Source organism: Hemicordylus capensis, chromosome 17 (assembly GCF_027244095.1).
Source record: "Hemicordylus capensis ecotype Gifberg chromosome 17, rHemCap1.1.pri, whole genome shotgun sequence".
Classification (NCBI taxonomy): Eukaryota; Metazoa; Chordata; class Lepidosauria; order Squamata; family Cordylidae; genus Hemicordylus; species Hemicordylus capensis.
Window position 1 is genome coordinate 13973870 of NC_069673.1, and position 14112 is coordinate 13987981.

A 14112-nucleotide genomic window follows, 5' to 3' on the forward strand; every position below is an offset into this window, starting at 1 on the left:
AGAACCGATATTAAAATAATAACCCATGCCAGTTCTCGAGAGCAGCAACAGATTAAGACAGAAACCAAGAAGCCATTGCAGCAGCAGTAAAAGGAACGGTGAAAGACCTTAGCCCGATTCAGACATTATGGTGTATGAGTGTACAGATGTCTGTACACTCATACGTGTTTGTGTGAATGACTGTAAAGGTAAAGTTGTGCTGTCGAGTCAGTGTCGACTCCTGGCAACCACAGAGCCATGTGGTTTTCTCGGTAGAATACAGGAGAAATGCCTTCTCCCACGCAGTGTGAGATGATGCCTTTCAGCATCTTCCTATATCGCTGCTGCCCGATATAGGAGTTTCCCATATTCTGGGAAATATACCAGCAGGGATTTGAACCAGCAACCTCTTGCTTGCTCGGCAAGTCATTTCCCCCGCTGTACCTGTGTTTATTCTAAAAGGGAACCAGGATACAGGCCCTTCAAATGCATCATACAGATAGGAACTGAACTTCTGTACCTGCATTCAGCATAACCTGTGAATGACTATACCTGTGTACAGACCTGTGCCTGTGTACACTGAACACTTGAACATCACGTGTGAAGGGGCCTCTTCAAAACAACAAATTCAACGTCAAGTCAGGCAACTTACAAAGGAAGCATGAACAGCTGAAATCCTCAAGGGGTATTATTATTATTATTATTATTATTATTATTATTATTATTATTATTATTATTAAATTAATTTGATTTCTATACCGCCCTTCCAAAAATGGCTCAGGGTGGTTTACAAAGAGAAATAACAAACAATAAGATGGCTCCCTGTCCTCAAAGAATCTAGAAAGAAACATAAGATAGACACCAGCAACAGTCACTGGAAGTCCTGTGCTGGGGGTGGATAGGGCCAGTTACTCTCCCCCTGCTAAATAAAGAGAATCACCACGGTAAAAGGTGCCTCTTTGCCCATTGAGCAGGGGTTTCAAATGCATGAGCATTTGCAAGGAAGAACCTTGGCTCGGTGCCCTTCTTAACTTACTTGTTTAAAACAACGTTGATTTATTTATTCAAAATAATTATTCCCCACCCTTTTAGTATATTACCGCTCAGGGCGGCTCAGAACATTTATAAAACAGTTGCGATGTAAAACCAGACTAATAAAATTAGAGAGCATTAGAGCAGGGGGGGATTCCCAGATAGCTTCAGTCCACGATGACAGCCGTGATGGCCACTTTCCCCTCTGGTGCACCTTCTGCACCTTATGCAACTGTGTGGCGTGCCAAAGTTCAACAGGTGATGCTCCCCTAGCCTTGCGCCGCTAAATGGAGCGCAGGTTGGATTTCTGCCTTGCACGCAGCTCCTCAGAAGCCCAGCATGCCTGCCGGGGTGGAGGTGTGTCATGCTTAGCGTTAGGGTTGCCAGCTCTGACTGAAGCTCTTCCTGCTGGGCGTTCTCCACATCGCATCTCCCCATGGAGGGCGTGCGCTCATAGATCAGCCAGATTTACCCCGAAGTCCCTGCCAGCTATCAGGGAGCACTCCACACACAATTTGGGGTTTTCACTGAACGTTAGAGTGTAGCCCGATTTATATCCAGAGTTGTTGTTTTTTTAAAGCCGCTTTTTGTGTCTTTTGTGGGGGCAACTTCGAACTCGCAGTAAAACTGGCTGTGTGGGGAAAAAGGCCCTGAGATTTTCTCCCTCCCAGAGGTGCACCTAGATAATTTTGGAGCCTGGACCTAAAGACCGTTGGAGGCCCCCCCTCCCCTGCAAATGAAGCATCATCATGCTCTGCTGGGCGACCACACCATGCTGGGTAGACTAAAGAGAATCTGGGGGGTGCCCAGCGGCTGTGGAGGCCTTGGACTTCGGTCCCAAAGTCCAGGGGGAAGAGTGCCTCTGCTCCCCCCCCCACAAAAAAAACTTCCTACTCTTTTTTTCCAAATCATTGGCCGGGTAGGACTGATGCCCATGCAAATAGGTGACTGTAGTTGAATGGGATGACTGGTTTTGCGTTGTGTGTGTGTCTGTCCGTGCGTGTGTTTGTTTTGTACATTTCCTGGCACACATGATGGGTATGCAAAGGAGAGAGAGAGAGTACACCTGCCTATTGTTGAAGGTTTCGAAGCAATTTGCATGACGGAGTTCATTTTGCATGACGGAAGACGGTTGGAGCAGGACGGAGTGGGCGCTGGATCTAGAGGCTTCTGGCTGCGGAAGCAAGAGGGGGCATGTCATGGGGCTGCACTCCGTTGATGCGGGGGACCCTTGCGGTGGTGAGTGAGTAGCAACCCGGCGGGTAGCCCTTTAGCTCAGTGGCAGAGAGAACACCCTCTTTGCTGGCAGCATCTCCAGGCCGGGCTGGGAAAGACCCTTGTCTGGAACGTTGGAGAGATGCTGCCAGCCAGTGTTGGCGATGCTGAGCGAGACGCACCAATGCTCTGACTCAGTATAAGGCAGCTTCCCATGGCGAAGAGAGATGGTCTTCTTGATAGAAAGCATTAATTGTCCCCTTTGCTAAGCAGGGGCCACCTGGCTGGCATTTGGATAGGTGGCTACCGGTGGGTGCTGCTGTCTGCTGTAAGATCATCTCTAGCAGGGCCGTAGCTCAGTGGAGGAGCGTCTGCTTGGATGCTGAAGGTCCCAGGTTCAATCCCTGGCTGGCAGCATCTCCAGCTACTTTTGCACACAGCAGGCTTTACCCCAAGTTTACTGGGAGGCTTTTCTGCAAACTCAAAGTTGTCCCCAAAAAACCAACACAAACAGTGGATTTTTTTTTTACCCTGGATATAAACCGGGCTACACTCTCACATGCTGTGGGGAAAAACCCAAATTGTGTGTGAACTGCTCCCCAATAACTTGCAGGGACTTCAGAGTAAATGTGGCTGATATGTCAACGCACCCCCTCCATTCCGGAGGAAACGGGAGTTGAAGGGCTTTAAAAGCCCTGTGTGAAAAACTTCCAGGGAGGGTTGGAAAAACCTCGAGTCTAAAGCCTTGGAGAGCTGCTGCCAGTCTGTGTAGGCAATGCTGTACTAGATGGACCGATGCTCTGACTCAGTATATGGCAGCTTGCTTCCTGTGTCCCTATATCTTGTGAAGACTGGTGCTTTCCGTTAGAGCTCATGTCTCTCGTTTATTTTGGGGTATAGGGCCATAGTTCAGTGGCAGCAGATCTGTGGGGTTTTTTGGGGGTGGCGGGACAGTGATTTTTATTAGTGATGCCTCACGCTCTGGTACCCAATGCCTCACGGACCAGCAGCGGTCCACGGACCAGTGGTTGAGAAACACTGGGTTACACTACGTTCCTTTTGGGGAAGGGTGGGATTAAAGGAAAGATCAGATTTCCTCTTTGGTTGGAGGCATGGGGCTCTGTCTGTTCCAGTTTCAGAATAAAATGTGGCACACCCAGGCGATCAAATCAGCCTAAAGAGCAGCCTGATTCTGTATTTATCGTGGGTGTTGTCTAGCAACAGATTTGGCTTCTGTTTGCTATGCATTGGGTGGGTGCAAGATTGCAAGGCTTGACATGTGGGTGCAATGCCAGCATGGTATCATGGTTAGAGTGGTGGACCAGGACAGGGAAGACCCGAGTTCAAATCTCTGTTCAGCCATGAAACTCACTGGATGACTCAGGGCCAGTCACTTCTCTCTCAGCCTATCCTACCTCGTAGGGCTGTTGCGAGGATAGACGTAATCACGGACACTGCTCTGAGCTCTTTGGAAGAGGAGCAGGATATAAATGGGTGGGGGGAATGTAAAAAATAAGATCGGAGCCACTGCAATAAAGACCCTGAGGTGTCATATTTTGGGCAGCACCGGTCCAAAATTCACCCCTCTAAAACTGTGCCCCTAATCTGCTGTCTCGGGCAAAGCCTTCAGTCTGCCTGGTGACAGTCACAGAGATACCCTTTCCATCCTTGTGGAAGGGTTGGATTGGACCCAACGCCCGGTCAAGAGTTGACAGAGTCTGTGGCCTTGAGTGATAGTCTCTGGGAAGCAGCATCAGCAAGCCTGGAAATGTTAATGGCTTGATATGGTTTTTTTTGGGGGGGGGACCCAGAGCCTGGATGGCCAGTAGGAATCTCTGTCTGGGAATGATTCCGAAGACCTCCAAGATCCTTTCCAGCTTAAAAATGCTATGGCGTTAGAAGCCAGCAGATTTAGACTAGACATTAGGAGGGACTCCCTAACTTGTAAGAGCTGTTGGACTGTGGAACAGCCTGCCTCATGCAGAGGCCTCTTCGTCGGAGGGCCATCCATCAGGCATGCTGTCGCAACTTCCTGCACTGAGCAGGCACGGGAGTGGACTATAGGACCTCTAGGATCCCTTCCCACTCCAAAATTCTCCCAAAAGCTGGGGGGGGAAATATATATATATATATATATATATATATATATATATATATATATATATATATATATATATCAGGGGGGAGATTCTCCAGGAACAGCTTGGGTCAATGTTTCCCATCCGCACGGGTCAAGGAAGTGCCGTGGGCCTGCCCTCCGCCGCCCGCCCGCCCGCCTCTCGGTGACCCGAGTCACCGCCTGGCGGGGCCTGTCCAGTAAGGAGTGGCGCGAGAGGTCGGATCTTCCTCGAGTCGGGTTTCCTGTGCGGTCCAGCCACAGCCAATGAATGGACCTGGGGCCTCAGAGTGTGTGTGTGTGTGTGTGTGTGTGCGCTCATGTTGCTTTCTCAACATTTCCCTGCAAGAGCTGAGAGCGTGAGCCAACCCTGCTCTCCGCCAGCCAAGGCACAGCTGCACTGCAAGGGAGATAGATAAGGCCTTGTGCGGCGGAGAAGAGGAAGTCCACAGCCAGGGAGCGGGGGCTCTGCTCTCACACTTGCCGTTTTCTCTCACACACATGCACACACACGCACACTCACTCGCCCAGCCTCTTTGCACCAGAGGAGCAATAAATTGACGTCCGGCGGACCTGCACCCGGCCTCTCCAGCACCTTGACCCCGGCTTTTTAGCCTCCAGATGGGACGGGCCTCTCCACGGCGAGGAGGGCAGGCAGTTTCCTGATGGTGAGGTACTGAAGGGTTCCTGGCTGGTTGTGGTGGGGCTGGGCATGTCTGTGGAGTGGACCGGCTCGGCTTTGGGGGGCAGAGGGTTGATAGGGTTGGGTGGCTGCCAGTTGACGAGGGGTGGGAGGGGGGGGGAAAGGTCTGGCCTCTTCTTCCCAGTCTGCAGAGACCGGCAGAAGCTTTTCAGTCTGGTGGACAGATTAAGGTGCTGTTAAAGGCGGAGGAGCAGGGCTGTTGGAAAACATTGGCACCCCAAAGTGGTCCCCTTTCCCCGCCTGTCTGGACTGTGGTGCCTTCAGCAGCTTCTGCCTGACATGCCGATGTTTAGCAGCTGAGGCTCATCCCGATGTAAAACAACAGGGAAAGCGTCACAACTGCAGCTGTGTCGAGCACAGGAGCGTCGTCTAACTAATGTTGGCAACCCCCGCCCCCCCTGGCTGGTGATATTCTGCTGTCGGGTCCGTCTCTCCACCTGGTTTGTTTTCTGGGCGGGAAAGGAGCAGCCCACGTGGAGTTGTGATAGGGTTGCCAGCTTGCCAGAATAAACCAACCTGGTCTGCTCCCATGCCTTTCATAGCGTGGTCTCCAGATATTAAGCAGGTGGTGTTCTTTAAGGGGGGGGGGAACCCATCTGCTAATATATGCAGGCTGAGATGTCGCTAAAAGTCCAGGAGTGGAAGTTGATTAAAAAGTTTGAGATGGGGTGCTATGTTTTTCTCTCTCAGGGTTCCTATGCTTCAGTTGCAAGGAGCATGGAAGCAAGAGTCTTTTGCCAGTGTGAAAATGCAGAGCGAAGCTGGGATGGGGAAGATACAGAGGGCTTTGGGTCTCACGAATTTTACACGTCAGTAATTTATGCGGCCATTGCTGTCAGGAAAGCATGTGGGAGCTTCATGGCCATGAAACAAAATGTAAAACTGCAAAATGATTTCTGGTCTAGGCGTGCAGCAACTAGCACTGCTTTCACATTCTCCACCAGTGCAAGTTGCTAAACCACATGGTTTCTTCACCATTTGGCACACACCTTCAGAAATCTGGAGGAAAGGGGCGCCAACTTTTTGACTAGTCCTGCTCCTCTGCAGCCTGCATTGCTGCACTGAGAACTCAAGGAGATGATTGCCTGTGTTATAAGCAGAGGTGCACAGTGAGTTAAGCATCATTTTTTTAACACATAGGTTCCTTGAGGGCACAAACCATACCACCCAGGACAGACAAAAGATGTTGGGGGTGGGGGGAGGCTGTGGAGATCCTAGACCTTGGCCCCAAGGTCCAGGGGTAAGAACGCCTCTGATTGTAGGTAAAGCTTAACTAGCTCAATTTGTGCTTGTGAGGCTGCTTTTCAAGGCACAAGAGCAGGATCAGTGGGAAAATATGGCAACCCTGCATCCAGAGGGAAAGAGTTTGCGGGTGTCAGTCATGGTGATTCAGGACATCCATGAGACTCACGGAGACTGCTAATACTTGCTAGTCAAGGGGGCAGCCCAGAAAATTAGTGGACAAAATGATGGTGAATTGTTCCTGTGAAAGCATCCTTATTGTGATATGATTTAATGTTTATTTGTATTTTTACATGTTCTTCCTCTGAAGAGCCTGGGGTGGGGCACATAGTTATATTTGTCGTCATAACAATCCTGTGAGGTAGGCTTAGGCAGCCGTCTAGAAAGAAATGACTAGCCCAGAGAGTTTTGTGGCTGAACGGGGATTTGAACCCAGCTCTCCCCGGTCCTAGTCCAACAAAAGTTACTCCATTCTGCAAAACGCTTGTGCTCTTACCATGCAAGAACAGTTCCCTACAAGGCTTAGAGCTGTGTCCGGGGCTGTTCAGTAACTTGGGGTCCATCAACTGGATGAAAGAGTGGACAGTACATTTATCATAACCCACAGATGCCACAAAGTTCTAGGGGATGAAGTCGGGGGGGGGGGGCAGGGGAAGGAAAATGAATGGGAAGATGTCGCCAAAATGGAATCCAACCCGGCCAAATTCCTGGAAACCGCCTCCGAGAATAAGTGGTGCATGGGCAAATCCGCGTGGAGAATGTCCCATATCCAAAGTCTGACGGTGCCCTTCTGCGTGTTTCAGTTCTGTGTGTGGAATCGCTTCTGCAACATTCCGCACGGGAAAATTCAGAGCCTGAAAATTCCCTTCTCCTTCCCTGGGGGACCTTCCTCGGAAAGGGGCGAAAACGGGGCTCATGAGATGTGAGGGCAGGAACCCACCAGGTTCAGCCTTGGTGATGTGAGCCCTAGGAATGAGGCCTGACCGGTTTGCTCTGCCTCTGACCCCCAACCCCTGCACCCACCCCGGGGAATCGCAAGGCTAATCAGTAGCTAGGGCGAGCCTTCCGGGCAGCGAACGGGGAAGGAATCCACCTTCAACTGACGCATTCCGCAGTAAATACCTGGTGACCCTCGCTGGCATTTGCACATTCAAGGCCCGTTGACGCCGCTGTTGGTTTGATTTATAGGCCCCTGCCTCGCCCCAAGCGCAGTATCGATGCTCACGTCACCGAGGCCCAATTCTGGCCCATGAAATCCACCCTGCCATGCAACCCTCCCAAAAGCTGGCAGGGGAAAGAAAGAGAGGAAACCGTTCCCCGCATTTTCCAAAGCAAAATTCGGAACAATGCACATTCTGCTTCAATACAGCAGCCAACTCCCTGCTTCTGAGAAGTGGGCCTGCAGGCCAAGAGGGAGTGTGTTGTTCTGTGTCTGCAGAACCTGAGAAGGGGAGGTATACTGCCTCCGTATGTGGAAGTTTCATTTTTAGCAATGACAGCGTGTCATCCCTGATACAGATCTGTTTTCTGTGAATGTGTGAAAACCTCATAGGAACACAGGAAGCTGCTTTATATCAAGTCAGACCATTGGTCCATCTAGGACTGATTCAGGCAGCAGCTCTCCAGGGATTCAGGCAGGAGTCTTTCCCAGCCCTACCTGGAGAGGATGCCAACGACCTTCCCGCATGCCAAGCAGATGTTCTACCACTAAGCTATGACCCTACCCACCCCTAATTTAAAGCCACGGTTGTATCTTGTGTCAGTGAGTTCCATCTCCTCGATACTATGTTGCACAGGCAAAGAGCTGCCTTTCATTTGCCCTGAGCCAACTGCTGGTCAATTTCACTGGATTCTGGCAGTCCCGAGGCAGAGGAAAGCCCTGTCTCTGTCCGTTCCTTCTGTACGGCACCTACCGGTTGCAAATCTGCCGTGCTGCCATAGGTCCAAGCTATGTTTCGTTGATGTTTGTGGCGGCTGACTCATGTGTGGTTAGGACACAGTCCTCCCATGGATTAGTTGACTTCCTCTAAGAAAACAGAACTACAGAAAGCTCCAGAAGGCCCCCTGACTCCTCTCTCGGGAAGAGAGAGAAACGATGTCTGAACTTGAAGAACGTAAGAAGAGCTCGACTGGGTTGGAGAGGAAGATCCATTTAGCTGAGCATCCTGTTCCTAGGAAGAGCCATCCAGACCGGAATAGAGCAAGGAACACAGGAAGCTGCCATATACCGAGTCAGACCCTTGGCCCATCTTGCTCAGTACTATCTGCACGGACTGGCAGCGGCTTCTCCCAGGTTGCAGGCAGGAGTTTCTCTCCCAGCCCTATCTTGGAGATGCCGCCAGGGAGAGGACTTGGATACTTTCCCCAGAGCAGCTCCATCCCTTGAGAGGAATCTCTTACCGTGCTCACACATGGAGTCTCCCATTCAAATGCAAATCAGGGCAGACCCTGCTTAGCAAAGGGGGCAATTCATGCTTGCTCCCAGGAGACCAGCTCTTCTCCTCTTGCTCTCCCCGGTGCTTCTTGTCCAGTGATCAGGGCAGAAGGAAACCTATACTTTGCCCCTTCTGAACCCTCTCCCAATATTTTGGCTCTTCCCATCAAAATGCAAGGGGTAGCCCCTTCTGGGATCTGTCTAAAACAGAGGTCAGGTTCCACGGGGATCAGATCCCCCATACTGGGAATGGCAGCCCAGACCCCGAGGTCTGCCTGCTCCTTCCTGATCTGAGAACAGGCTTATATCTTTCAGCTTCATGTCTCTCTTCTCTCTCCCTGGCCCAGTTTGCCTCTATTGTCCGTCCTCGTTGATGTTTAAAACTCTTATCATCCTGCTAAGAAGCTCCGGAAATAACGCCAAGCAAACAATCTATGCAAAACTGAAGGGAGGGAATTGCACCGTCAGAGCAATCCATTTAACGGGTGGCATTTTAAGGCCACAAACAAAAGTCAAAAACGGCACAGACAAATACACTTAATCCCTGCTAACTAGGCAAAGTAGTGGCGATTCTCTGATATACTTTTGAAGTGGTGATTCTCTGATATTTAGCATGCAGGGAGCAACTGTCTCTATCTGACCAGGTACAGAATCCCTCCAGTGGCCTTTGCTGGGGTATTTCTTTTTAGACTGTAGGCCCCTTGAGGACAGGGAACCATCTCCAGCCCCACTTGGAGCACACAGTTTGGGAATCATTCCTGCTCACAAAAAGGCACCTTTTTAAAATGACAGCTTTCTTGAGAGCAACTGTCCCTATTCAACCCAGTATAGAAGCTTTCCGGTGGCTGTTGCCTTCTTTCTAGATTGTGTTCCTTTTGGGGCAGGGAACCATTTTCAGGCTCTTTTGTGATACAGTCTGGGAATCGTCCCTGTTAATCTTGAAAGAGGCACCTTTTCAAAGTGGTGATTCTCTTCTATTCAGCAAAGGGAGAACAACCGTCCCTATTCAGCCCAAGACTGCATTTCTCCAGTGACGGTTGCTGGGGTCTCCCCTGTGTTTTGTTTTTTGGATTGTGAGTGCTTTGGGGCAGAGAACCATTTTCAGGCCCTCCTGTGGCACAGTTTGGGAAACTCCCCTCCTCACGGAGCAAAGAGGCACCTTTTTCAGTCCCAGCACAGCACGCCTTCCAGTGACTGTTTCTGGTGGGTCTTTTAGATTTCTTTTTAGACTATTATCCCCTTTGGCGGAGGGAGAATTTTTCTTTTAAAGTCTCTGTTGTGTAAATCACTTTGTGAACTTTTTTGTGCTGTTCTAAATATTGGGGAAAAAATAAAGCATTTGACAGGCACAAAGAGGTATTCTGGTACTAAACTGTCAGGGAAGGGGAAGGGACTTTTCTGGGAAAGGGAAGTCTTAAATCAATTTTCTCTTTCCCTTCCCTGCTCAATTTCCTTTTCTTTAAATTCATCTACTCCCCCCCTAAAACTTAAGAGCAACCAAACCACACCAGCACTACAGAGGGAAAAGACGTGGTTCCCCCCCCAAATCCTCATCAGTTATCAGAGTGAATAGATTTGGCTGTAGCCACTGGGGGGTGCTATTGGCCTCCAAGGTGTGTTTCCTCCGGTTTAAACAGAAAGAAAAAGGCAAGAAATTGAGACCTCCAAATCATGATGTGGACTGGTCAGTTTTTCTCTTTAAAAAACACACATGTGTGATAGTGAGGAGGGTCTTGATTCTTCACTGATCGGCTGCAGATTCAGGGCCAGTAAAAGAAAAAGCTTCCTCCTGGAAATGCATAGTTAGCATGTGGAACTCACCACCACAGGATGTGAGTGATGGCCACTGGCTGAAATAGCTTCCAAACAGGATTGCAGGATGCAGGATATAATTGTTGGGTGCAGGATACTGCGTGGCTCTTTGGTCTGACCTTGCAAATTCTATACCTCTCACATGAGCCTGAGTTATAAGACGTTTGGGCTGCACTCAGTTGTGTTGATGGGGGCTGATAAAAAGCAAGGGGGTGGAAGAGACATCCCCCAAAAGACAATACCCCTGTACCTGTCTGGGGCTGTTAAATAGAGATGGTCCTGACATATCTAATTATGAATACATTTGCAGTAAGCATCTATCCTTCCAACCTCTTGAGGGTGGCGTTCCTGGGGGTGTACTCGTTTTCAGCCTCACAACAACCCTGATAGGTAGGCTGGCTGCTCCAAGGCCTCCCTGGGCATTTCATGGCAGAGTGGGGAGTTTCTAATCCGATGCTCTAACCACTGTGCCCCACTGTCGTTCGTGCTCACCCTTCTTTTTCTTCTTCCACAGAGAAGACGGGACTGAGAGGCCTGCAGGAAGAGGCGAAGATGGATGGCCGGAAGCCTGGAAGCCCTCAAAAGGCGCCCCAGAAGCTCTCCCTGCTGTCCTCCCCAGTGCGGGCCGTCATTCGCCTACGGCGGGTGGCCCATGTCCTGAAAAAAGGCCTCTTGGCCACAGATTCCCAGGCGAAGCTCCTTCAGCGGCAGATCTCGTCGGGGAAAGCCCGGGTGGGCAACCCTTCCTCTTCCTTGTTGAGCCAAAGGAACTTTGAGAGTTCTCGGTACTTCACCTTTGACACCTCCGTGCCACAGCCCGTCACCAGAGGCAGCAAGCGGAAGAAGAAGTACCGAAACCCCCGGGTACTGTACCCCTCCGGGAGCTCCAAGAAGTACCTCCCGGCGGAGCACAAGAGCAAAGCCAAACGGTGTCTTCTCCTGCTGGTGGGGATCGTGTGCTTCCAAATCCTCAATGCCATCGAGAACTTGGACGATAATCTCTTGAAATACGACCTGGACGGCCTGGAGAAAACCATGCACCGGGAAGTGTTCGGGCAAGCGTTGGCCATCGAGAGCATCATGGGCTTGCTGAAGGACTACCTGGCCACCCACATGCACAACAAACCTTTGGTGGTGTCTTTTAATGGGCCGAGCGGAGTTGGGAAGAGCCACGTTGGGTGGCTATTGGCCAAACACTTCCGGGCGGTCGTGGGCCACGGTTTCGTGCTCCATTACTTCACGATGCACCAGTGTCGGGACGAGACTTCCGTGCTGGCGTGCCAGTTAGATTTATCCAAGACGATCAGCGAGATGGTGGCCCGAGCCGAAATAGAAGAGAAGATCCCTTTGTTTATCTTGGACGAGGTAGAAGTCATGTCTCCGGCTTTGCTAGAGACCCTGGGCGGGTTCTTCCACACCAACCAAACCAACGAGTTCTTGAACGCCATCTACGTTCTCATCAGCAACTTGGGGGGAGACGAGATCACCAACTTCCTCCTTCAGAACGTCTCCAGCGACGTCTCCCAAGCCAAGCAGAAGATGGGGCTGTTGCAGACCGCCCTCCGCCCAGTTCTCAACCACCTCCATCCTCTCTGGGCGCTGGTGGAGGTTGTCCCATTTGTGCTGCTGGAGAAGAGCCACATCTTGAGCTGCTTCTACGAGGAGATGATGAGCGAGGGCGTGTACCCGGATCCGAACCACATAGAGGACTTGGCTGGCCAGCTCAACTATTACACCAAGGGAGGCCTGCAGTATGCCGTTGGGGGGTGCAAGCAAGTGGTGGCCAAAGTCAACCTGCTCTAAGGACAGGTGGAAATCCCAGAGCAAAATATTTGGGGGTTTTCTCCCCATCACGGGGGGTTCCTTGCTCTTACCTGGGGTTACATTCGTTCCCAAATGAACGGGGATGAGTGTGAATCAATTAAGACAGCTGACAGCAGCTCTTTCGGCGACGGACCGTTCCTCTGAGATCTTGTGCATCGGCATATTCTGTCCTGTTGTCTCCAACTTGGCATCCTAGAATGTTAGAGTTGAAAGGGACCTTAGAGGTCTTCTATTCCACCCCTCTGCTCAGTGGCTGAGCGGAGGATGAACGTCTCTGCCCTCTCTCCACTCATTGTCTAGACCACACTGCCACGTTTCCCATCAATTCTACACTACTTGCTCTGGGCCCCTTACCGAATATTGAATACTGGGGGCTCCCACCAGGAAGAGTCAAGGGTGCAGAGGGTTGGTCTTGAACTGGGGTTACAGAATCCATAGGCCAGTCCTTCGGACGGTGATTCCTGCTTGGCTTGGACTCTTTGCCGGCTTCTGTCTCTCCTGGTCCCCTTGCCTCTCGACTCCTCTTGGACTTACAGCTTCTCTCTTGGAACCTGACTGCCTGGAGCCTAACCCTCTGTGAGGTCTGGCAGCAGCAGAGCAGAGGGAAAGGGCACCTGATGGGAACACGGGAAGCTGCCTTCGACTGAGTCAGACCCTTGGTCCAGCTAGCTCAGTATTGTCAACACTGACTGGCAGCAGCTCTCCAAGGTTCCAGGCAGGAGCCTCTCTCCCAGCCCTACCTGGAGATGCTGCCAGGGATTGAACCTGGGACCTTCTGCATGCAAGCAGGCAGATGCTCTTCCACTGAGCGATGGCCCCCTCCCTTAAGGCAGGGGTGGGCAAACCTTGCCTTCCAGTCATTGTAGTTCAACAGCTGAAGACCCATGGTTTTCACACCCCTGCCCTAAAGAGGAGTTCTTACAGCACTCACACACGGTCTCCCTTCCAAATGCAAACCTGGCCAGACCCTGCTTAGCAAACGGGACGACACATGCTTGCTGCCACAAGACCCGTTTGTCCCCTGCGGGCTGTCGCGTGCTCTGCCCACTTCCAGATGTCGGCCTGGCCTGGCTAGAATAATTTCTGCATCGGGATTGTGTTTCTCTCCTGCCTGTTTATCTTCCGCCCTCTGCACCTCCCTCTCTGACTTCCTGGAGCCCTTATTGGCGTTTCCGGCGTCTTTCCTGCCACTTTCTCACGTCGCTTTTATCCATTTTCCTAAACATGTGGGATGTATGCAAACTGGAAAGTCAGAGGGCCAGCAAACGCGGAAACTGCTGAAAAGGACAGATCTGCAAGGAAGTCGTAGGTAGGACTGTACATAATAGCAGAAACAACGAGAGAGAGATGTTCATATTGGGGAAAATGTAAATCTTCCATGATCCAAATAAGAAAACTTGAGTTGGACTGAACTGCAACAAATCGTAATGTTGGTTTCAAAAGGCTGAAGATTGTGCTGTGCCTTGGTTGTTCCAGAACATCGTAAATAAAAGTTATTTTCTCAAGAACACTATGTCAAAAAGTTTATTTAGGCACATATGTAAAACACGGAGGAGGAGAAGCAGCTTTTTAGGGAGTTTCGAAGGCATTTCTAAAGTAATCCATGAACTGGGGCTACAGATTTCGGCCATAGATACCATCTCAGGGGACAAATGCTGATGTCAATTTTTGGCAATATCTATTATTATCATTAATTTAATAAACAACTTTATTTGTTAGCTGCCCCATGACAAATTGTTCTCTGGGTGACTCACA

The 14112-nt window shown here is 50.6% G+C and overlaps 1 protein-coding gene across 3 annotated transcripts; it reads left to right on the forward strand.

The window, feature by feature from the left end:
* The first annotated feature begins 9 nt into the window (after positions 1–9).
* TOR4A (torsin family 4 member A) lies at positions 10–13865 on the forward strand. Of its 3 annotated transcripts, none has more exons than XM_053282649.1 (2): positions 10–664; positions 11048–13865. In XM_053282649.1, the coding sequence occupies exon 2, from the start codon at positions 11086–11088 to the stop codon at positions 12334–12336; it is 1251 nt and encodes a 416-aa protein (XP_053138624.1). In that variant the 5' UTR covers positions 10–664; positions 11048–11085; the 3' UTR covers positions 12337–13865. The 3 variants fall into 3 exon arrangements, with proteins under 3 accessions (XP_053138624.1, XP_053138621.1, XP_053138623.1); XM_053282646.1 differs by lacking the exon at positions 10–664 and adding an exon at positions 4628–5015; XM_053282648.1 differs by lacking the exon at positions 10–664 and adding an exon at positions 4628–5010.
* Positions 13866–14112: the final 247 nt, after the last annotated feature.